The sequence below is a fragment of the Hippopotamus amphibius genome, chromosome 17 (assembly GCF_030028045.1).
Source record: "Hippopotamus amphibius kiboko isolate mHipAmp2 chromosome 17, mHipAmp2.hap2, whole genome shotgun sequence".
Classification (NCBI taxonomy): Eukaryota; Metazoa; Chordata; class Mammalia; order Artiodactyla; family Hippopotamidae; genus Hippopotamus; species Hippopotamus amphibius.
The window spans coordinates 53,328,624-53,353,302 of NC_080202.1; the positions used below are offsets into that span (position 1 = coordinate 53,328,624).

General features: G+C 46.4%; 1 protein-coding gene across 3 annotated transcripts in view; it reads right to left on the bottom strand.

Annotated features, from left to right (window-relative positions):
• RNF213 (ring finger protein 213) overlaps positions 1 to 24,679 on the bottom strand; it is a 110,906-nt gene that overhangs the window by 65,457 nt on the left and 20,770 nt on the right. For all 3 annotated transcript variants that reach the window (XM_057715054.1, XM_057715055.1, XM_057715056.1), the window contains exons 6-17: positions 20,248 to 20,763; positions 19,859 to 19,981; positions 19,081 to 19,256; positions 18,359 to 18,517; positions 17,826 to 18,025; positions 12,369 to 12,652; positions 11,422 to 11,678; positions 10,141 to 10,338; positions 6,586 to 6,808; positions 5,375 to 5,430; positions 4,093 to 4,246; positions 1,247 to 1,423 (exon numbers count right to left, since the gene is read on the bottom strand). In XM_057715054.1, coding sequence (XP_057571037.1) covers positions 1,247 to 1,423; positions 4,093 to 4,246; positions 5,375 to 5,430; positions 6,586 to 6,808; positions 10,141 to 10,338; positions 11,422 to 11,678; positions 12,369 to 12,652; positions 17,826 to 18,025; positions 18,359 to 18,517; positions 19,081 to 19,256; positions 19,859 to 19,981; positions 20,248 to 20,763 — 2,523 coding nt within the window. The remainder of the gene's footprint in view (positions 1 to 1,246; positions 1,424 to 4,092; positions 4,247 to 5,374; positions 5,431 to 6,585; positions 6,809 to 10,140; positions 10,339 to 11,421; positions 11,679 to 12,368; positions 12,653 to 17,825; positions 18,026 to 18,358; positions 18,518 to 19,080; positions 19,257 to 19,858; positions 19,982 to 20,247; positions 20,764 to 24,679) is intronic.

Consider the following 24,679-nt stretch of genomic DNA (forward strand, 5'->3'; position numbering starts at 1 on the left):
TCTAGGCTCGAGGGCTCAGTAGTTGTGGCTTGTGGGCTCTATAGTACAGGCTCAGTAGTTGTGGCACACAAGCTTAGTTGCTCCAAGGCATGTGGGATCTTCCCGAACCAGGGCTCAAACCTGTGTCCCCTGCGTTGGCATGCAGATTCTTAACCACTGTGCCACCAGGGAAACCCTTGGTTTTGTTCTGTATTGCTTTTTAGGGGGAATGGCATTTAGAAGCCATGGCTAGGAGTCAGGGGGTGCTCGCGGACCTGGGTGTCACAATCTCTAGGCCCTTTCAGTGGATAGAGCTAGGAACTGTTGTTGCTTTTTAAATCATGAATTCACGCTATACCTCTAGCTCCTTCCAAACCACAGACCTCCTCCTCTCTTCCCTGGTCCACACATCCCTCCTCCAGTGAGAAAGAACTGGGGCTTTCAACAGCAGCAACCCTGTGTCCATCTGCTCAGCTTTAGAGTACACACAACATAGCTGCAGACTTGCTATACCCATTCCAGTGCCAACAACAAAGCCTCTAAATCAAGTTCAAGATTTATGTATGTTTTCTTTGTTTTGACTTCAGACTCTGTCCTGGTGAGGGTGAGGGGTCAGACTTCCAGGCTCTGGGTATTTGTGTTAATGATATTCTCCCCTCTGTGTAGACAGGTAATAAGTCTGAGATGTAGTAAGAGTCATTTGTCTCTGTTCATGCAGTTTCAGCAATGTGATATTATGACAACCCCATTAAAGCATCCCTGGAAGGCAACAGCCTGCTGAAGTCTGGTTCGATGAGGTCAGACGGCCATTTGATTGGTTTGCTTTGTCACTTTGTAGAACTTTGTCCTGGAGCCAACAGTCTTGAGGCCCTCCCTCCTCCTCCTCTGTGGCACAAGATTCTGTCCACATCTCAGTTTCTGGAAGCCATCTCTGCCTCCCAACCTTTTGGGGCTGATTTCTAATTTCCTCACATTCAGATGCTGCTCTGCTTAGTTTCCCTTTCATGTAGCTCTTGCTTTCATCTTATTTCTCCACTTTCAACATCATAAACCTGACTCATAACCTCAGCAATGGATCAGACCCAAATGCCCTGCCCCGCCAGTCAGCACATCCCAACGTCTATCCTTCCTGTCCCACAGCATCCCCATCGGTGTGGGGACCATGACCCACCCGCCAGGGTGGCTGTGCCCTTGGGTCCTGTTAGGGGAGCACCTGCCCATTCTGCAGACGAAACCCACCCTGTCCCCTGCACTCAGCAGGGCTTACCTCAATCTCTTTACTGTACATGAAGGTGACTGGTGAATAAAAGACGCTCCAAAACCGGAGCATGCCCTTTTGAAAAATTCTCCGAAGCCAAGATCTTGTAGTGGTGAGAGTCCCCTGGAAGACTGTTTTTACTGAATTCTTCTTTCCAGTTTCATTTCCCTGCCCTCCTGCTGAATCCTGTCACCGCAAGACAGAGACAGAGAATACAGTTGTCCTGGTGCTGTGGACCCAAAAGATATCCAGATGCTACTCCCTTCCCGCACCTGCAGCCGCTGCCACCTGCACGCTCAGACTCGTCGGCCTGGCCGGAGCCTGCACATTCACAACACTTTCATCTCTCCAGAGCGTTTCAGGTTCACTCTGGGTGGGAAGCACTGCGGGGACAAGGTTGGAGAAGGAGCAGCATGGATGCCCCATCAAATGACCCCAGGCAACTATAATAGAGGTGACGCTGCCTCACCCATGGGCAGACCTCCTGGGCTCCAAGCGGAGGAAAAGCCGACAAGCCGCCTCTGGATGGGGTGAGAAGGATGCATCAGGTGCTCAGAGCTTCCAGAAGCTCAGAGACGCCAAGCTAGTGTAAACCCGGCCCCTTAGTGATATGTTTGGTCTGCAGGCCAGGAGGCAAACCCACATCCCCACCACTGGTGCTCTTTCCTTGAGGTTCTCTCTTCACTTCCTCTCCCTGAAAAGCCCCTTTTTCCCAGGGTCAAGAGCTCAGGGGATGCCGCCCTCACTCCCTCCTTTCCTTTCTCAACAGAAGCACTTTACCACAAAGCAGATACAGCCCAGCCGTCAGCCCCACTTAGAGAGAGGCCTCTCCCAGTTCTGTAGGTGTGTATTTTCTTTTGTTTCAGCTGGGCCCCACAAATTGTGTAAGTGTCAAGACCCCCAGAACTGGATCTGTTGGTGTCACTCCCTCCCTCCAGAGGTGCTTGGCCCAAGGGTGAGGTAGCTGCCCGAGGAGCTAACCACTGAGTGGGAGACCAGCGTGACCGGTAACCAGGGCAAGTGCCAAGATGGGAAAGCAAAAGCTATTTTCAAGGCATATAAAGGGTGCTGTACCCACCTGGGGGGAGGGGGGGTTCTGCCCTTAAAGATTCAGGGAGTTCTGGGCAGTATGGGAGGGGTGGGCTGGGGTACAGGTGTGACAGGAGCACAGCACACAGGACTGGAGACAGTTCTCGGCTGAAAACGGGACATGCTGGCCCACACTGAACATCCCTGAATGGTCCAGCAGCTTCTAGAACAATCCAGAAGCTTTAGCAAGGTATGCATGCCATCTGCAATCAGGCGTTGCCTAGGCCTCAGCTCCATCTCCAGCCACGCTCGGCTACCCACGGGCCCTCCAGAGTGGCATGTTCCTCTCCTCCTTGACACTGCATGGGCTGCTCTCTTGCCCTGTGGGAACGCCAACCCTGCCAAAGGCCCTTTGTTCCCAGGGGACCTTATCAACATTCCAGCTCAGCATTAACCCACTGTGCTGCAACTATATGCTCACAGCACGGTCCCCACCTATGCACCCCTGCTGCCGGGAACCTGTCTTCTCCATCTGGGTGTCCCCTGCACCCAGCACAGACGATGGGATGTAAGTGAACAACCCAAGCCTGAAAATCTACTCTAGAACCTTCAGCTTTGCTCCTTGTTTTCCTCCATCTGATGTCCTGTCAATCCTATCAACCCTTTATGTCAGCACACAACCAAAAGCTTTCAAAAATTCTTCACATACTTTGGTTTTATTTAATTTCAGTTTTGCAAAGCTTTCTGTTTTTATGGCACAGGTAGATTGGACCAGACTGTGGACTACACTAACCTGAGATCATTTAAGATAGTTATTTCTGCAGGAAGATATACCCTAAGTAACTGACAAATTTTGAATTTCTTGAACACAGTTTATCTAGACATTGCCACCTGCCTATGATGGTTTAAATAGTACCCACTTCAGGAGAAAGCAATCATCTTACCAATAATATTTATTTTTAAATGTATCTTTGGTATTTTAAAGAAGAAAAATTAAAAGGAACAAGTTAAAACATATACTTATTTTATATCACTAACGACAGTTCTGACTTATCAAATGGTTAGCAAATAAACAGTCAGTCTAGATGTGAACTCATCTATCACCTTCATGTGAAAGCTCAAACTCAAGCAGGTGAAGACCACACAACAATGGAAAAAAATGAGCTGGGGACACATACACAGATGGACCTCAGAGATGTCACGTCGAGTGAAGAAAGCCAGACACAAAAAGGAAAGAGTTCAAATACTGGCAAAACTAACCTGTGGTGGCAGAAATCAGGAGAGTGGTTACCTCTGGGAGGTGTGGAGGGAGGGGAGACAGAGCTCTGGGATGTTCTTACAGCTTGATGTGGGAGGTGGTGCCTGTGTGGAAAGGCTCTGAGGTGTGCACTTAGGTGTGTGGACCTTGCTATTGTATTTGAGTTTCAGTGAATAGGAAAAAAGTTCAGGTGGGAAAGACTAGGCATAAACATGCATTCGGGTGGGAAGGTCCTTGCCTGAAGTCCCGGCCACTTGCAGGGCTCTTGAATTAACCCAGTCACAGCTGATACTCTACACTTGAACTCCTGAACTGCCTCCTTCCTCCCTCCTTCCCTCCAATGTAAACCCTGGAGGGCAAGCATGCAGTCTCTGATTCACCAAAATAGCCTCGATGCACAGATCAAAACCTGGCATCAAGTAGGTACTGACAAATATCTGATGATGGAAGGAGCCGCTCTATGTCGTTCCAGCAACCCTAGAATTAGCCTATCTCCTTTTTGAATTCAGGATGCTTCAGGTTCCATAGCTCTCCTTGGTATGACATTATGTGTACATGTTCCACTTACCACTAGAGGTTTAAGTATAATAATTCTGCAAACAATCTCAGCAGATAAGGCAGGCATCTCATAAAACGTGTGGTCTTTTGTTATTCTGCACGTAGTTTCGTGAAGTTTCAGGCACACAGTCAAGTAGGACTGTATCAAGGGCTCCTCAAGAATCCTACCCCACAAAGAGTTAAGAGAAATCGATAAAGGAATTTAGGAGGAATGAGAAAACAGTACCCATTATCCATGATGAGTTCCTTCCCTTTAAAACACCTACAAGGGAAGCATGTACTTGATCCCATATAGGTTAACATCAAGAACATCTCTATCTATCTTGAACTTGTGACTAAGATAAAAAGGAAACAAAGTCCTTTTGGTTTGCCTCCATGGTCTGAACTATTTTAACAAAAGCAAGTTAAACTATTTCCAGGTGTATTCCTCTGTTTGAAAAAAAGCTTAGGGATGCATATTACCAAAGATTCAAATACCATATAAATTTTTTAAAAAATCAGAAAGATACAGAGAGGGAGAAAGAAATGTTAGTATATCCTGTGATATCCTGTGCATGAAATCTCTTCCAGCTCTGTGTGGACTTGCTTATTGGCTGACCTGTGACCAGAGCTGAGAGTTAGGGCATTGATCAGAGTGGGGTGTAGAAGGCGGCATGAGAAAGGAATTACTGGGGCGATTCTGTAATACACAGAATTAGGTGGGGTTCCTGAAGTCCCAGGTACTTGATGTTAACGAAGATCTGACACCCCCACCTCCGTCCTGAACACGCTAAGAATTCAGGTGAGGCGATCCTGGCAGTGTTCCGAGAATCTCAAAAAGTACCTTCTCTCCTACATGTACATTTCTATTGTTCTGCACTCTGTACACTGTGCCTTCAGGGTGTCAGAGGTCACACAAATTTGCAGGAGCAAATGATTTCAGATAATTATGGAAAGCTACCTTTGATTTTTATTTTCAACTTCCCTGACATCCAAAAAAAATCTGAAGGCTAAATGATGATGAGATGCAGGATGCAAGCATGAGTATGTAATATGATGGTGATCACTTAAAAATAAATGACAAAAATGCACAGGAAAAAAGACCAGATGGAAGTAAACCAAAATCTTAGCAGCTGATTTCTACACTTTTCCCTTTTTAAAAAAGTAGGATGATTACATTAATACCTTGAAAAAAGAAGTGGGATATATATTAATTTATGACCTTCCATTAATGATAACAAATATGGGATACAGCCAATCAGTAGGGGATAACCGTGTGCAAGAGACAGACTACATTTTACTTTTCTACTTACATTTCCTGATAAATATCCAGAAGGTGCAACAGCATTTTTAAAGTACTCTCAATACTCTAGGGTGGGGAAGAAAAGAAAAAAACGGAAGATTTAATCATGATGCCACCATCTTTGTTAAAACAGAACCAAAAAAATCCAACATAAATAAGGCAGGATAATCAATTATTTTCTGGGACTTCCCTGGTGGCGCAGTGGTTAAGAATCCGCCTGCCAATGCAGGGGACATAGGTTCGATCCCTGGTCTGGGAATATCCCACATGCCGCAGAGCAACTAAGCCCATGCACCACAACCACTGAGCCTACGCTCTAGAGCCCACGAACCACAACTACTGAGCCCATGCTGCCTAGAGCCCATGCTCCACAACAAGAGAAACCACTGCAATAAGCCTGCACACCACAACAAAGAGCAGCCCCCACTCGCCACTAGAAGAAAGCGCGTGCGCAGTAGTGAAGACCGCACACAGCTAAATACACAAATACATAAATAAATACATAAATAAATAAATAACAAATCTAAAAAAAGTTAATTTCTTTCTATAAACAAGTTTTAAGGGGCTCAAGTACTAATCTTATACCTTTAACAAATAAAATTCAGGATTTAAAATTATACTGTTTGGGGGACTTCCTTGGTGGTCCAGGGGTTAAGAATTCGCCTTCCAATGCAGGGGTTGCAGGTTCGATCCCTGGTAGTACAACTAAGATCCAACATGCCGCAGGGCAACTAAGCCCATGAGCTGCAACTACTGAGCCCATGTGCTTTGGAGCCCACTCGCCACAACCAGAGAGAAGCCCAAGTGCAGCAAAAAAAGATCCCATGTTTGGCAAATAAGACGTGACGTAGCCATAAATGAATGAATGAATGAAATGAATATTTTGAAAAAATAAAATAAAATTATACCATTTTCTCCACCCCAAAAATGGGAAAGTGTAATTAGGAAGTGGACCAGCACTCAGGATAACTTCTAACCCTGCCTCACACAATCACACATACCCAAAGGCTATTTTTTTATTGAAATCTATTTACTGACACAGAATAAACCCAAGTAAATCAGCTCTTTACCCTATGAAATACTGACCCCTCCCGGTTCTCTTGTTTCTAAATGCTTTACTCTGTCAAGTTTTCAGAAAAGGAGAATCACATGCTCTGACTGATTAGTTTTTGATCTGCTTTTGCTAAGCAAGGACTCAAGAGCCGATTCCAGACAGCAAACCTCGAGATTTCTGCAGGAGATTTCCTGAAGTCCTTCAAGCCGGTAGCAAGTCCCTAGAAGACAGTCCAGGACACGAGGGGGAGACTGACTCAGGTAGTCCGTGAAGTCTTCCATGTAATGAACCAAGTGACTCAGAGGGAGCAGACTGAACCAGGCTCGGAACAGATACTCATCCACATTCAGCAAATGTCTGTTCTCTCCCATTACCTGGAGTAACTGTTCCCTATATAAGGGCACAAAAAAGGGCAGCAGTGAGATTGGTAAAAACAGACCAAGTTAATTAAAATTATGTTAGAAGGGATCAAAATGCTGATTTCAAAAATAATTTAAATGCTAAGAACTCAATCAAGTAAATAAACAATAATATATTAAGAAGTCAGCAACATGGATGAACTCTGAGGACATGATGCCCAGTGAAATCAGCCCCTCACAAAAGTACAAATACTCTGATTCTGATTCCCCTCATGTAAGGTCCCTAGAGGAGTCAGATTCACAGAGACAGACAGTAGATTGGTGGGTGCCAGGGGCTGGTGCGGGGTAGGAGAGAAAATTGTTGTTTAACAGGGACACAGTTTCAGTTTTATAAGATGAGAAGTTCTGGAGACAGATGGGGGTGACAGCTGCACAACAATGTGAATGTACTTAAAGCCACTGAACCGTACACTTAAAATGATTAAAACGGTAAATTGTAGGTTACGTATATTTTATCCTAATAATAAAAGAATTCACCAAAAATTAAGCATTTTCCAGCTTTATTGAGATACAATTGGCATATGACACTGTGTAAGTTTAAGGTGTAAAATGTGTTGATTTGATACACTTACATACTGCAGAATGATATGCAATATGTATAAGCCATAGCATTACTTGATACCCGCATCCGTTGTGTCATCTAGATACCATTTCTTTTCTGTGGTGAGAACACTTCAGATCTTCAGATCTATTCTCTTAGCAACTTTTAAGTAAATAATACAGTATTATAAACTATAGTTACCATGCTAAACATTAGCTCCCCGGAATTAATTTCTCTTCAGAGTACTGAAGTTCGTGAGCTTTGACCAACATCTCTCCTTTTCCCTACCTCCCAGTCCCTGGTAATCACCGTTCTACTCTCTGCTTCTGTGAGTTTGACTTTTCTACATTTCACATTTAATTGATATCATACAGTGTTTGTCTTTATCTGTCTGACTTATCTCACTCAGCATAACGCGCTAACGGTCCATCCATGTGTTGCAAGTGGCAGGATTCCCTTTTTTCAAGGCTGAATAATACATATATATACACATCATATATATGTACACACACACATATACACACCACTTCTTCTTTATCCATTCATTTGTTGATGGACACTTAGGTTGTTTCCACATCTTGGCGACTGTGAACAATGCTGCAATGAACACAGAGGTGCAGATATCTCCTTGAGATACTCATCTCGTTTCCTTGGGCTATAAACCCACAAGTAGGATTGCTGGATCATAGGGCAGTACTTTTTTTTTTAAGATTTTATTGTTTATTTTATTTTTGGGTGCATTTGGGTCTTCGTTGCTGCACACGGGCTTTCTCTAGTTGTGGCAAGCAGGGGCTACTCTTCGATGCAGTGCGGGGGCTACTCTTCGACGCAGTGCAAGGGCTCTAGGCGCACAGGCTTCAGTAGTTGCGGCTCGAGGGCTCTAGAGCGCAGGCTCAGTAGTTGTGGGGCACGGGCTTAGTTGCTCCAAGGTACGTGGGATCTTCCCGGCCCAGGGATCGAACCCGTGTCCCCTGCATTGACAGGTAGATTCTTAACCACTGTGCCACTAGGGAAGCCCTCTTTTTTTAACTTTTGATACTGTTTTCTATTGTGGGTACAATAATTTATGAACTAAGCATTTTGATGTGTGAATAAGCAAGTGCCCTGGATCAGCCTACGTGAGCCCAGTCCAGGGAAGGTCTTTAAATTATACTGGTCTGTAACACTGTCCTGGAGACCCAAAAAGATGACAATGGGAAAATAAAAACAGCAGAGTGCCACAGAAGTGACAGAGGCTACGAGAAACATATGGATAAAGCTTCACTACATACTAAAGGCCACTTTTGCCTGAAAGACACAATCTTTAGGACCAATGCTAATGTTTGTGATTCTCCAGCTAAATTAATTCTCGATAGTCAGTCTTCTAGATAAATGTCCCTTAAAGGCATTTGAAATATATATAATTATATAAATAATCTTATTTTGGCTATAATTTCAAAAGGTTCCAATAATAGTGAAGAAGCAATAACAATCTAGCTTACTCACTATTTCAGTCCCTAAAAACCTACAGACTCTATTGGACTGGGGTGGGGGAGGGCAGATGAGACTGGGAATAGTTTCTTTGACAAAAGACAAAGTAAATGGGGGATGTTATCTGTGCTTGGAAAGAAGTGATAGTATTAGTTTTTTGTACTGAATTTGTACTTTTTATTCAAATTTTTGTATTTAAATCTGATTTACCATTTTTCTTTTATGGCTCATGCTTTCTCTGTCTTCTCTAAGAAATCTTTGCTTGCCTCAAAATAGTACTTCACTACCTCAAGATGTACTATTTGCACATCTACAATGTGCAAAGCCTCTGACCTGTGCAATTCTACTTTCAGGAATTTATCTTGAGGAATTAATTGGACAGGGAAAATTACAAAGAAGTATATCAAAGCATGCTTACAAAGTGAAAGTGCAGAAACAATCCAAGTGTCCAGGAACAGAGAACTAGCTAAATAAAATTTGCAACACTAAGCAGTCATTGTAATAGTAGGTGTATATTTACTGGCAAAAAAAAATCATTCACAGTATACTGTTACATGAAAAAAGAAGGTTGGAAAACAGGAAAAAACAGAATAAATAATCTATCATAGAGGCGGGGGGGGGGGGGAGGGGGAATTGGATGACACCAGACAAAAGGCATAAACTTCCAGATACAAGATGAATAAGTACTAGGGATGTAACACGTGACATGATAAATATAATTAACCATGCTGTGTGTTGCATATGAAAGTTGTTAGGAGAGTAAATCCTGAGAGTTCTCATCACAAGGGAAAATTTTTTTTTTTCTATTTCTTTAATTTTGCACCAATGAGATAATAATAAATGTTTGCTTTTTATTTTTGGTCATCATTTCATGATGTTCGTAAGTCAAATCATTATGCTGTACGCCTTAAATTTATATAGTACTATGTGTCAATTATATCTCAATACAACTGTAAGAAAAATAAAGAAAAATAATCTCTTTTGTGGTTGATTTTTAAGCATATAAAGCACCCACATATCCACATTTGGACAAAACCCTGCAAATACACAGGCCAAAGTATTAACTGCAATGATTATCTCTGGGGTTGCAGGCCATTTTTATATTTTTCTTTGCATTTATTTCACATTTAAAATTCCTTAAAGAAGTAATTTTAAAAGAAGTGACTTCCGTCACTAGAAGCAGGAATGAATGGGTACTAAAAGTCCACTGAAGATCTTGGAAGCAGTATTAGGATTCCAAGATTTACATATATATATATATATATATAAAAAAGTGTAGGTCTGTAACTTACTTATCTCCTCTTTTTTCCCGAAACTCCGAGAAGGAGATGCCTTCAAGGGCTGCCCAGGTGTCCTCGGGCTGCATGCCTGAGCCCTGGGCTGGCGGAGACAGGTCCATGCAGTGGTGCAGCACAGGCAGGGCACATACCCAAAGGTCAACCTTTTTGCCCATGCACATTCGGCACAGGTCTACCATGGATGCTCGCCAGCTAGAAAGGGAACAAAGATCCCACGTGAGCCTACAACCCCCAGTGTCAGGCCCACCCTGGGGGTGTGACACCCACCAGGGAAGGGACAGCTCCTCACACAGAGCATTAGAGAACTCCGGGTGTCTGAGCATAGAGCGACCAGACCAGGGATAAACCTCAGGGGCCCCCTCGGCACCCCCAAAAAAGCATCAGGCACTGAACAGGCCCTCTCAAAGCCCCAGAGCAAACTCCCGGCGGCATCCTTCCGTCCTCCTTGACAGTGGAGGAGACAGAGGTTCAGAGAGGCTTGTGATCTGCGCAAGGTCCCCTGTGCCAGAGCTGGGCTTGAACCCAGGTCGTCTGGCAACAGTAAATCTACATATAAAGCAACTTTGTACACGTAAAGGGGGGAGCCTATAAATAGTACATGGCATGTTCCCGACAATTGCAAAACGTGGATGTTCCTCAAGACCTGGAAACACCTGTATGTTTGCCAGCATTTCTTCTCTCTCTAAAATGAATGGGGTTTAACTGGGTGTTTTAAATATGTAAAACCATGAGGCAGGTATCCTATAAGACTGGCTGCTCAGAGAAGGCTACCCAGTAGTATTCTCGAGTTCAATTCAGACAGCTGCAGAAAAAAGACCTTGGGATCATCAGAGGGTCTGGGGAGGAGCCTCGGCCTCCACACCACGAGTGCTCCCGGCCTAGCGCAGTGACACCCTGGCCCTTGAAGTGTGCACGGCAGCAGCAGATGCCACGGGGAGGGCACCCACGGTGCTTCCACAAACATCCTCAAGCCTGGCTTCATTGTCTTACCATGACCCCCTCAAATGCACACCTGCCGGGCTGAGGCATGATACACCTTAAAGCTGCTTGAAAGCAGGCTATTCAATAGAATACATAATAGAATGAAAACTAGTACATAGGCTAGAAAAAGGCTAGCAGGATAAATACTGAAATGACAACAGTGAGCGGCAAAATTACGGGTGGTTTTTATTTCTTGTATGTTTTCATCCATTCTATGACAAGCACTTATTTTTTAATCAGATAAAAACCATTAGAGAGCTAGAAAATCTTTACACACACACACACACACAATACCTCCGAGATGTTTCAAGGATGTGGATCAGGTCCTTGCGAAGGGCATCTGGAGAACTGGCATTCGAGCAAAGGAGGTGACAGAGTGAGGCCAGGTCACTTTCCGATAAGGGAAAGTTAAATTTTTGCACTAAGAAAAGGACAATCAGGCCCATTCTCAATTTACTCCTCACTGGGCAGTCTTCAGGCAGAGGGTTCCCACTCTTTTCCAGAAATGGTGCCATTTTCTTGGTCAAACACTCCCACAGGTGCTTCTTCACCTGCTCCCAGGAGAACAGGAAGACAAAGAACCCACCAGAGGGGTCAGGAGCTGCCCGTTACTGCACTTACCTTCCCGTCAGCTGGGCAGGGGGCTGAGGCCCGAGGGGCAGGGAAATCTCTGTGGAGGGGTCACCCACCACCTGCCTCTCCACTAAACCCTAAGCATCCCCCTTGCCCCGGGCCTTTGGGAGGTGCCACCAGGGGTATATCCAGAGGCCTCAGCATGGTGGAGTAGCTCTCAGGTGGGGGTCCTGAGCCTTGTAAGGGTTCACTGTTCATCTCAGGCATGGATCCAGGTCTCAAAAATGCCTCAGCCACACACAGAGCAGGTGGCGATGTAGTGAAGGAGGGTGCCAACCTTCTTTCTACTCTTCTCCAGGAGAGATGAGGAGGTGGGACCAGTGGAGTGGGGCAGGTGAGGAGCAGGATTTGTGGGAGGGAGGCAGGTGAGGAGGTGGGACCAGTGGTGGAGGTGGGGCCAGGTGAAGAGGTGGGAGGAGGAAGAAAATGTGGAGGACAGAGAATTTCCTAGAGGTGATGCTAAGAGAAAAGGAACTGAAAGGTCTACCGGCCCCCATCCACCTGGTCCACTGAGTCTAGAGGTCATCTGGCCACTAGGAGGCAGGGTGATGCTGAGTGCCCAGGAGGTAGAGAAGGGAGCTGTTGCTGACACCCCTGAGACCTAGTACCTCCTTCTCCTCGTACTGCAGAGTCCTCCACACCTGTGCTTCTCCTTCATAGATCATGGGCACGGAAATGACAGAATAAAACTGCTGGAACTGGGTGAAAAAGTTTTTTAAATTGATGGTATTCCAGGTCTCAAGGATGCTGAAGATGCTGTCCAGCATGACCGCAGCCGCGATCTGCTTCCCTTTCACCAAGTCTTTCCTTGTACCATCTGTTATAAAATCCATCCATTGCTGAAACTTCCCAGGGGGCCTCATACAAATTATATCATCGTACTGATGCCAGTCTAAGAGGAAAAGAGCAACATCATACTTAGGAGCATCAAAACCCATCAGACCTGGACACTCCACACTGGAAGGTTGATCTTGACCAGAAGAAACAGGATGAAAGAGCCAAGGAAGGGAAGAAAGACAGGAAAACCACACAATCTGGTAAATGGAAGGCAGCCAGCACTCACTCCATCCGGGTACCCATCCACAGATAAGCAACACGGGGCCTGGCCCCCAGGGGGAGCACAACTGTTTAGGAAAAGAACCCTAGACACCCCACAGTGAACTGAGTGAGGCACACCATTCAGCTGCCCTGAAAATACTTGAAACATGTCTTTGCTGAATAGATGGTTCAGCACAATTGGTACATGAGTTCCTTAGAAAATGACCATGCGGAGGTCAAAATTTCATACTGAAACTGCATCACTCACTAGCAATTGTGCACCATTTTGGTATGTTACTTAGTGCAAGTGCTCATTTACTCTGTCCCAGGAACTGTGGTGCCCACTCCGCAAAGGACAGCACAGGTCACACGGCAGACAAAACAGCCCTCGACATCGGGCAAGGGCTAAACCCATGGCTGCTCTTATAATCAGCTGAAATGATATGAGTGCAGACCTAGAAAACCCAGGAAAATCAATTGTCAAATAATTAGAAGGCAAAGAGGTCAGTGAGACACCACAGGCAACCCAAGGGCATAAAAATAGCCATGAAAACCAGAAAGTCCAGCCTCTCGAGAGGCCTCCTGCTCCTCGTTGTTCAGCCTGCTGCCTTTGCTGGAAGTCTCCGCTCACCCATCCCTGCCCCATCCTGGCCCTGCCCGGCAATAACTCAGAATCACTATTTGGATCTGACCTCAGGCATCCCCTCACAGGTTGCGGACACAATGGCTCTCTCTCAGTTTTATAAAAATGCTCTTCCAGACAAAAGGTGAGTAAGAGCTGCTGGTCTCAGACAGCCAGTGTTGTGGAGGTGGAGGGAGAACAAGTTAGGGTCCTGGGCATGGTGGGGCAGGGAGGGACATTAATGGTCTTGGTCTCGAAGAATCTACTAGAAGAACAGAAATAAAATATTTAAGTTCCAACCCCCCTAGAGAAAAAAGAAAGTCCAAAAGTTAGAAAAAGTACAAAAAAGAACCAGAACACAAGGTAGACAGAAAAGATACGATAATTTGTCAAAAGTGAGTCTTCCATTGACAATCACAATTCATGCCAATGGGCTAAATTAATCCATTAAAGATGATCAGACTGGGAATTCCCTGGTTGTCCAGTGGTTAGGACTCTGCACTTCCACTGCACGGCACACAGGTTCGATTACCAGTCTGGGAACAAAGATCCCACAAGCCATGCGGCGCAGACAAAAAAGAAAAAGATCACGTTGAATGGAAAAATAAAAGAAAACAAACCAACAAAAGTCCACCAAAACAAAGACATGGCTGCAAGAGTTGAATCTGAGAGAAAACAACAGATCTGGGACAAAAACAAAGAAGCTGAGAGGGTGGTAGAGGAATGCGGACACAGCAGAATCAGTTTCAGGCAAAACACAGGACAAGGCAAAAGACACTGGAACAGCATGCTGGTGATGGCTGTTTCTGCCACCAGCACACATATCTGCCATCTGGGTCTCCCTGCATCACAGGGCTGGAGCCCAGAACCTCCTTTCTGCCCACCTTGTCACAGTGGTTTCTGCCAATGAGAGCGCTCACAGAAGGCTTAGAAGGAGGAAGAGAGGAGGAAAGTCATCTTTCTCTCTGTTAATTGGGATTGATGAATACTACATTTATTTAACATAGATAAACCATCATCACACCAAATAGAGCAAAGCACGAAACTTCTCTCAATCAACAAAATCCCACTGCCTTGCAGACACTCCTCCCAAATCACCTGCCTTGCTGATGTCAGGGGCTGGGGCACTTTTCCAACCTGGGCTCAAGCAGTGACCTCCAGACCCTCGGAAGCTAACGAAGGCCCTCCCTGGCCTTCCCTTCAGCCCTTCCATTGGTTACTATGACTCACCTCCTTACTGCTTAAAACTCCTGATTTAACCCAACTGGCCAGGGTACCATCTTCCAAGGAGCTCCAATGTCAACCTACCAACAGCGCATCTAAATAGGATGGCCCACATCAAGAAGTAACCAGTTAAAGTGCCCGTGGGCCTCTGCGACAAGAAGGAAAAAGCTATAACACCCATTTTTAAAAAAAGCTTGCAAAATATAATTATTGAAAAACACTAGAACAATATCATGATTAAGAAAGCATCTGAAAATAAAGTTGCTTGGCAATTCTCAGTTACTTTCCAACTTAAAAATCTGTTTAATGACAAACAGCTCATACAACTCTATATCAAAAAACAAACAACTAAGTCAAAAAATGGGCAGAAGATAAACATTGCTTCAAATAAGACATACAGATGGCCAACAGCACAAGAAAAGATGCTCAACATCACTAATTATTACAGAAATGCAAATCAAAACTACAATGAGGTATCACCTCACACTGGTCAGAATGGCCATCATCAAAAAGTCTACAAATAAATGCTGGAGAGGGTGTAGAGAAAAGGGAACCCTCCTACACTGTTGATGGGAATGTAAACTGGTGCAGCCACTATGGAAAATAGTATGGAGGGATCCTTAAGAACTAAAAATAGAGCTACCATATGATCCAGCAATCCCACTCTTGGGCATATATCCAGAAAAGACGAAAACTCTATTTCGAAAAGATACAGGCACCCCAATGTTCACTGCAGCATTATTTACAATAGCCAAGACATGAAAGCAACCTAAGTGTCTGTCAACAGATGAATGGATAAAGAAGACATTATTTACATATATATGATGGAATATAACTCAGCCATTAAAAAAGAACAAAATATTGCAATGTGCAGCAAGTGGATGGACCTAGAAAATATCATATTAAGTGAAGTCAGGCAGAGAAAGACAAATATTATGATATTACTTATATGTGGAATTGAAAAAGTAATACAAATACATTTATTTACAAAACAGAAACCGACTTATACACATGGTAAAAAAAAAACATAGCTACCAAAGGGGACAGTGAGGGGGGAAAGGATAAATTAGTAGGAGTATAGGATTAAGATATACACACTACCATATGTAAAACTGATAAGCAACAAGGATTAATGGTATAGCATAGGAAACTATATTCAATAGCTTGTAATAAGCTATAATGGAAAATAATCTGAAAAAAAATACATATAACTGAATCACTTTGTGGTACACCTGAAACTAACACAACGACAACAACTAACTATACTTCAATGAAAGAGAGAAAGAAAGAGAGAAAGAAAGGAAGGAAGACAGAAGGAAAGAAAATCCTTTTTAATGGACTTTAAAATGATTGTTTCTGTGTTAAAAAGTGCATCTGTATCTGGTTTGACAGCTTAAGTATTAGTACCCAGCCAGATAAAATCTGAAGTGACTAAGGCAGTACTTCTTAAATAAGAGTAAATGGGACCTGCCATCCCAAATCACTATCACCTCTTCTGACAAGACTAGATCAGCACCAGCTCTTGTCTGATGAGGGGTCACCTGAAGCACGGAAACAGCCTGTCTGACTCATCCAGCAAGTACAGGGCACAACCAGAAAGGATCGCAGGGTTCTGTTCATTGGTCAGCCTGTACAGAAGAGAGTCTTGTAGAGGTGATCGAGTCAACATTTGGGCACATTTAAGAAGAGAGCCTGAGGACTTCCCTGGTGGTACAGTGCCTAAGAATCTGCCTGCCAACACAGGGCACACAGGTTTGATTCCTGGGCCAGGAAGATCCCACATGCTGCGGAGCAACTAAGCCCATATGCCACAACTATTGAGCCTGCCTGCCACACTATTGAAGCCCGTGCACCTAGAGCCCATGCTCCACAACAAGAGAGGCCACTGCACTGAGAAGCCCGCACACTGTAACAAAGAGTAGCCCCTGCTTGCCACAACTAGAGAAAGCCCACATGCAGCAATGGAGACCCAACTTAGCCAAATAAATAAATAAATAAATAATAAATTTATTTATTCAAAAAAAAAAAAAAAAGAAGAGAGCCTGACTCTAGTTTCTTCTATGTCTCTTTGGGCCAGTTCAAAATAACCAAGCACCTGCCCCACTGACCTCTACCACTGTCAGCCCAAAGGAGGTCCGAGCCACGGGCACCATCAACTGCAAAGACCCCTCCAGATAATTCTAAAGCCCAGCCAGCAAATCACTCCCAGCTTTAAGGCCTTCCTAGCTGAGGCCCCAGATATCAGAGAGCAGAAACCAACCAGCCCTGCTGTGCTCCATCCAAACTCCTGACCCACAGAAGTCATGAGTATAATAAAATTGTTTTACACACCCCTCCAAAAAACAAATGAAATAAAGCACCTGGCCTTGGTGACAGACTGGAACATCTCTCTCAAAAGCTGAGAGATCAATCTTTTTAAACAAGGAATTTAACATTAAACAGGCTTTATCTAACATATATACACAGCTTTTGAGTCCACAAAATTGATTATTTATTCTTTCTGAGCATATGTGGAATATTTATGACAGACCAGGAGTTCAGCCACAAAGAAGATCTGAGCAAGCTCCTAAAAGTAGAACCCATATAACTCTCTCTATAGAACACACGCAAATGTATGCATGCACCAGACACACACACAAATACACATGCACACTGGACACACACACAAACACACACACACTGCATACAGTGAGTGGAAAATAGGGCACAGTAAAAAGAAGAATTAGATACAGACAAGAGAAAGAGAGAAATGGAGAATACAGTCGTTAAAAAGAAAACAGGAGCGTGACAATGATGACAGACAGCAGGGGGTAGCGGATCTGGCCCTTGATGGCTTCTGCTGGATGTCTTATTCACAGTCGCCATTTGGAAATCTGGGAAGGGCTTCAGTCCTGGCAGCCCTGTTTCCCTTGCCCTCGTCCCTGCTCACTGCTGCCCCTCTAGGCCCCAGTCCCCTTACTTCCCAGCAGCTCCATCTTCTCTCCTTTCCCTCAGTAAAAATCCTTTTCCTTGTTTACTCTTGTAAGTGAGTAACATGCTTCAGATCAGAAACATGCTTCCAAGCTCAGGTTTATGAAACACAGAGCTGGGGGGCAGAGCCAATGCCAAAGAAAGCCTTTGCTCCCCAGAGAGGAACATCTAGTCTTCTGAGCTCAAATCAGGAGCTCGGCCTGCGGCTTACCTCCCGAGACCAGAAGGGAAGGTTTCACATGCAGACAGCGGTTCACATGCTCGCCGTCCTTCTGACGTTTGTAGATGAACTCATACTCCACAGGGCCCTTGCCTCGCCAGACAACGTACTTGTACGGAATGGGCTTATCCAGGTGCTGCTTAGAAATGGTGGTGTTGCCTTCAATGAGGAACCCATTCTCATGTAAGTTTCTGTAAATAAACAGGACACCAGCCAGTTATCCGAAAATCCTCTCCCAGAAATTCTCATTCTTCTCAAACACAGCATGGAGTGCAAACCCAAAGCTAAAAATCGATGCTGACCGAAAGGATGCTTCCAGAACAAGGCACGGTTTCCGTGCGCAGAAAGAAAGTGGGCCAAGCTGAAGTATGACAAAGAAGTACATTATAGGGAATAGTTGTTTGAAGTATTCATCTTTCAAAAGTTCTAAGGATAAATCAACTTGATAAAAATTAGGATTTCAATATATTTCAAGGATTGGACATTCTGTACATTTCCTTACAGACCTACTGGGATATACTCACTTGGTACAGTACATCTCACAAACATCATGATTCCATCTAGGCTTTCCAAATTCTTCACCGCCCCTTACAGATACTTTATGTTGGTTGGGGTTGAATTTGAAATCTTTAGAAATGATTGCATGGAAGTACACCGTGATTCCTTCCGTGGTGCTCAGCGGGCTGCGGGAAAGCCACAGAGGAAAACACTGATTAGATGTTGATCTGTCTACCCCTCTGCGCGCCCGCAAGCACACACGCACAGACACACGTGTACACACGGCCCTTGTTTCGCAGCTCTGCACTAACACACACCCCAGCAGAATGCAAGCACGTCCACACATCAGACAGACTGCCCACTGTGTGGGTCCCCTCGGCTCTCCCTCTACAATGGAGGAGGACAGTGGGCGCAGGGTGGGGCAATCTCTGCTCAGGTCCGAAGGGCTGGGGGCAGCCACCCGGGAGGGGGTGGCTGACAGGCATTCTGGGACACGACAGGCGCTCTCCTGACTTCTATAAGGCCCATGCTGCCTCTGGGACCCCAGGGACCGTGTGATGCAGCATGTCAACCGAACAAGGAATCAGGACAGGTGCCCCTCCCCTGCCTACCTCCTGAGTGTTCCCCTTTCCCCCAAGAGTCAACCAAAGGGCAACGGGGGAATCTCCTCTGGGGTGGCGTGGTCCCTTTCAGCCCCAGGACGGGGTTGCGGACGGGCCTGTGCCTCCCCAGTCCAGGTGGCACTCACCTCTCCTTAGCTCCCTGTGTGCTCGCCCTCTGGTTCCTCTGCTCCTTCTCAGTTTTCACCGTGGCTGCATTATTTCTGTCATTCCCCTCTGGCCTCTTCGGGTCCTTGGGCTTGGCTTTCTCATTTTCACCTGCTTTCCCTCCAGGAACAGCCACCTGGCCCTTGGTTGCAGCTTCCTGGAACAAGCACCCAAACCCTAACCTTCACGGCCAGCCTCCATGTTTGCCCCCAACGGGGGATGCTTCTCACAGCCGCCAGAGTGGTCACGTCCTTTCCCAGCTCAGAACCTTCCTCTGGTCCTCCCACCACAGCCTCTAAGGACTCCTCTTCCAAACATCATCAACGGCCTCTCTCCCCCTCACATGCTTGTGGGGGCAGCCGTGTTCTTGCTGCTCCCTGAACAGGCCCACCACACTCTGCCTCGGGGCCACCGCACATCCCCAGACAGGCACGTGGCTCGCCTGTCACTCTTTCAGGTGTCCTTGGAGAGGCCTTGCCTGGCACCCACCTCCAGCACCCCAGTCCCTCGCCCTACTTCTCTCCACAGCACTTCTCACAGCCTGAGTTTGCTCTGTCTTTCTCCCCAGTAGAATGTGGGCTCCAAAAGACAGGAGCTGGTCTCATTCATGGCTGTATCTCCAGCACCTAACACATATTCATCAGATGATTAAATGGAGCTGTGGAAGGAAGAGAGCCAGAAGGAGCAGCCCATGGGACAGACAGCAAGGAGGGGGACGGCTTTCTGGAGAGCCAACCAGGCAGAAACGAGACACTTTACCTGGCGGTGGTCTCGGGAAGCAGGGACGCTTGCAGGCAGCTGTTTAGTTTTCTCAGTCTTATTTTTAACTTCTTTCCCAGTTCCTTTCCCTGCACCAGCTGGCTCAGCTGCAGCATTGCTTGTCTGGAAGCAATAGATCCCAAAACATCAGGGCCCAGATGACAAAAGGGACAGGGAAACTTTGACTCAATGGCAAAAGGGTCAGCGTCTGCCACCAGCACAGTGACAGGGATCAGCAACTCAGGGTGGAGGGGCGGGCCCTTCCACAGCCCACCTCCCAGGGAGCAAGTCCCCTTCCCAGACAGCAAGCTGTTGTCAGGACTGCACTGCACAACAAGGTGTCGAGACATGGCGGACCAGCCCTGGTCATCACTCCCCAAAAAACTCACCCCAGGGGCAGCAGCCCCGGTCTGTTGCACGGTGGTCTGTGGCTCTTTCCCGGGCTTGGAATGGTCCCCCTTTGACTCAGGCAGTGGGAGCTCCTGGGTAGCATCTTTCTCCCCAGGATGGCCTTCACTGGCAGAAGTGGGGAGGCCTTTGCCCTTGGAAGGGTCCGGGAGGTGGTGGTCCCCCCCTTTTGGAAGGGCTCCTCCCAGAGTCTGGTCCTGGGGTGCTGGGCTGCTCGGAGACTCGGTGCCCATAGCTGCTTCTGCCCCTGCCGCAGCCTGGCCCTGCAGAGGGCGGCCCACAGCCTCCAGAGGCCCAAGCCTCCTCTTGCCCACACTTGGGGGCTGGCTCAGCTGGTGGGTGGGACCACCCTGCTGAGCTGGGCTTTGGGGTGGGGCTGTGTCCTGGAGCCCAGGGTCTGCAAGAGAACTAAGACTACAGGAGGACGGGGACAAGGAAACTGGCTCTGTGGACGCGGAAGCATTCTGATTCCTCTTCTTCTTTTTTCTCCTTTTTCTCTAAACAGAAAAAGAGACACTCATTTTACTTCCCGGGTTTACTATACTCTCACCAATGTTTTCCTCCAACTTCCTTTCAATTTCTGAAATATGTCAAGCATAGCTCGACCAAACCACCTTACATCTGTTACACCTGCCATTTCTTAAAAGAACGAAATTGAGACACAAAATCAATGGAGGTGGTGACAGAGTTGAGGGACACGTGGGGAGCAGTGATGGTCACATGCTTCGTTCTGCCCAATCCAGGCTGAGTCCCTCACGTGGAATTCCTTCCAATGGGACGTCACTGTCAGGATAGCCTTCAAATGTTAGAAAGCATGTACAGGCTCCCACATGTTACCCTCCTATATGGTATGTATTATGTACAAAAAACAGAGATAGAAAAATGAACAGAAGTCCAGGCAGTTCCTTCCTGCACCCACACTGGCATGTTACACCTCTGCCCGGAGATCTTCGCTCAAAAGCAAAAGTCCTCAACTTTGGAATCAGAGATGCAGCTTGTGAGAAGCAGGTGTGGCAGGACCCTTCGAGGACCCCATGGGACTGGATGCTCGCTCTGTATGCTTGGGGATCCTGCTCTGGAGCAAATATTGATTGGTTCTTTAAGTGCTAGTAACCTGTGACCCCCCTGAAGCCTGGTGTGGGCCCAGGTCTTGCTGTCCCACCCCATGCCTGGGCTGAGTCTTTGGGAGAGGGAGACAGAAGACCTCGGGGTTTATCTGCATGTGGGGGTGGGGCTGCCTTGTTCTGGGTCAACTTCCAGATTTTCTCCAAGAATCCTGACCAAACTTCCTGCCCATCTGCTTGAAACAAGCAACACGACACACAGGCCGCCGTGGATGGCAATTTCCCAGCCTGACATCGACCTCTGCTAACATTGCGGTAGAAATGGCTTAAGAAAGGTCATTCAAGGAGGTTACTTCCCCAGCTTCCAGGATGTACAGATCTCTGAAGATCTTGCCAACATACTGATGGTGGCTCGGCACATCCGGAAGACTCATGGTTCTGCATTTCCATGGTGCTGCTTCCAGGCCAGGCCTGCTCTGTGAGCACCAGGACCAAGCAGCTCCCCACCCCAGGTGCCCGACTCTGATCTGACTGGCCTGGGGGCCTAGGCGTCAGCATCTCCACTAGATCTCCTGGGGGTCCTGACATGCAACCTCACTGGGAACCACAGGTCAAACCAGCAGGAAGCTGTGTATAGACCCCATGGCCCCAAGCCCTTTGCAGAATCTGTTTTTAGCGCGAGGCTGGCTTAATCTACGCTGATTTACCGCGGAACCTGGGACTCTGTCCTAAGAAGCAAGGAATGAGAAAGTAAGACACGTTCCTCCCCAACAAACCTGATGGTTTAGTGGAAGAGAAAGACTAAAAACAAAAGGTTTTAGTGTATTGGAAGGACTCGGAGGCCTCCCAGCAAAGAGGCACGGGTTGAGTCTGAAAACGGCTGAAAGCCAAGAAAGCAGTTTCATCCATTAGGCAAAGATTCCCAGGTCCTGCATGTCTGAAGGTGGCCGAAGCCACAGGCTGACTCCTAGGCTGACAGGCCCAACCAGAATCAAAGGTTACACGTGGCAGGAAGACCCTGCGTGATTGGCCCTCACTGCCTGCCAACCTCATCCCCTAGCCTCCAGTATTAATCCTGGTTTTTACTTTCCGTATTTTAGGATGCTTTGGCATGTGGGAGGGCCTTGCTAATCCTGGAGAGACTGCCCCTTCCAGGGCTAGCAAGTTCCCAGAGAGAGGAGATGACTTCCCACGTGCAGATGTTTCATCTGCAAACCAACCAACATACAGCACCGCCGCTGCCCTGCCAAATTCCTTTATTAAACTCTCCCTCCAAGTCAACATTTCCTGCCTTAAATCACCGCAGGGTCAAGTACAGGACAACCAGACAACCCTACAGCCCAGAGCCCACGAAAAGTATTCAAACTAGCCAATCCTGCACCTGCTCAAACTTGCCTGCCCTCGCCACAAGGCAGGCTCTGGGCCACTTTCTCCCCTTGCTCCTTCTGCCTCCCGTGCAGCCTTGCAGGCATGGCCCCTCCTCCTGGGAGCTTCGAGTACCACTGACCTCTCCTGTAATCACTAGTCATACAAAGCAGGGCGCCTCCTGCCTCAGGTTCTGTCTTTCCCCAGACACCTCCTTCCCTTAGTCCTCTGCCCCACACCCCTCGGCAGACCACCTAGATACCCTCAGGAGAAAAGTAAACCTTTGGAGCACTGCACCTGCTCCATCTCCCTCCTTAGCAACTGTCCACTAAATATGCCTTTATTTTCTTTTCCCTCCAGGAAGGAATACTCTGTTTTCTTCACGGCTGTATCCACAGTGTCTAGAACAATCCCTGACCCCCTATAGGTACCTAAATGCTTCTGTCTGGTTAAATAAATTCCTCAGAAAGTCCCATGTTTCCCTGCAGCACCAGCACATTTCCTCTCCCCCTGGGACCCCACACCCCTCAGTTGGGTCTGCGATCAGATCCAAGAACAAAGGGTTTTGACTTCTGATTTGCAATTTACCTTTCTCATCTTTACCTCACTTTCTCCTTTTCTTATCCCTACTTGATTGTGCTTTTTATAAGCTGCTTCAAAACCCTTAGAATAAGACTTAGATTTTGCACAGGCAACGTAGAGTTCTCTCAACACACCTCTATTGGGGCGTATGAGTGCACGCCTGCCATATAGCAAGGCTTGAGGTTAAAGTCTAAAATATTCCTTGACAAAAATCAAGTTTATATATATTATACGTGTTACATATTTATGTATTCCTAATAATTGTGGTCTGTCATTCTGACCGCATTAGTCAGGAATATGCACCCTAAAACTAAATACTACTGATTGGGAATGCGTGCACAGACGTGGGTCACGACCTCTGGGTGTGGGCAGTGGATGGGGGCAGTTGGGAGGAGACCCCAACAGTTCTGATAATGTCCACGTTTATGATGGATGGTAGGGAGTGAGTAATCACTTAATTAATCCTCATCCATGTTATAAATACTCTTTAAGGTGGGTGTAATATTTAACTAAAACATTTTTAAAATGAAGAGTTTATTGACTTGGAAGGGATGCTAGAGAGCTTTCTGGGGACTGAAATGTCCTGTCTTTGGATCTGGTGTGGGTGACAAAGCTGTACATCCAGCAGAACATCCATGGGGCTCTGCCCTGAAGACCTGAGCATTTCACTCAATTCCAATTATACCTCAATTCAAAAGCTATGCTGCACCAGCTCTAAATGCATACATAAAGGCTATTCTTATTCCTGCCCACAGAGAATTAACTAGAAAAAAATAACAGTTGGCTAATTCTTGCGGGGGCGGGGGCAGGGGGTCAGAATACACTTCTGATTTTTTAAAGACCATCAGTTTGTTTTTCTATCAGAAAAACAAAGGCCTCCCATATACAGAGAGCAGAGAGGAGACCTCAGTGTGGGGGAAGGCAGGCAGGACCCATTCACTCACCTGAGTGCTGGGTCAGGAGCACACAAGAGGGTGGTGCTGTGGACCCTGAGGAGGCACCTATGGCAGGATGTGAGGATGACAGGTGGGAATGCTGACTCATTGGACAGAAAGTCAGTGACGCTGCTTGACAAAGGCTGACGTGTTGGAGGCTAAGTGGGCCCACTAGCTCTGCCCAAACTCCCACAGGTCATCTGCCTCTGTCTGCACTGATAGTGATAGGAACAGTGTAGGATAATTAAATGGTGAGTTTAGAAATCCCACTAGGGGATTAAAGACAGAAAAGGAATTTTAAGGGAGTTTGGGAAACTGTTGTAGGCTAATGACCACTCAAGAAAAGAATCCGGTAACCTAGCAACAATCTACACTACCTTGAAGGAAGACCAGGCGCATTCATGCACCAGGTGCACTCAAGCCACAAGTCCTGAGAGTTAAAACACAAGACAATAGATATGGGGTCT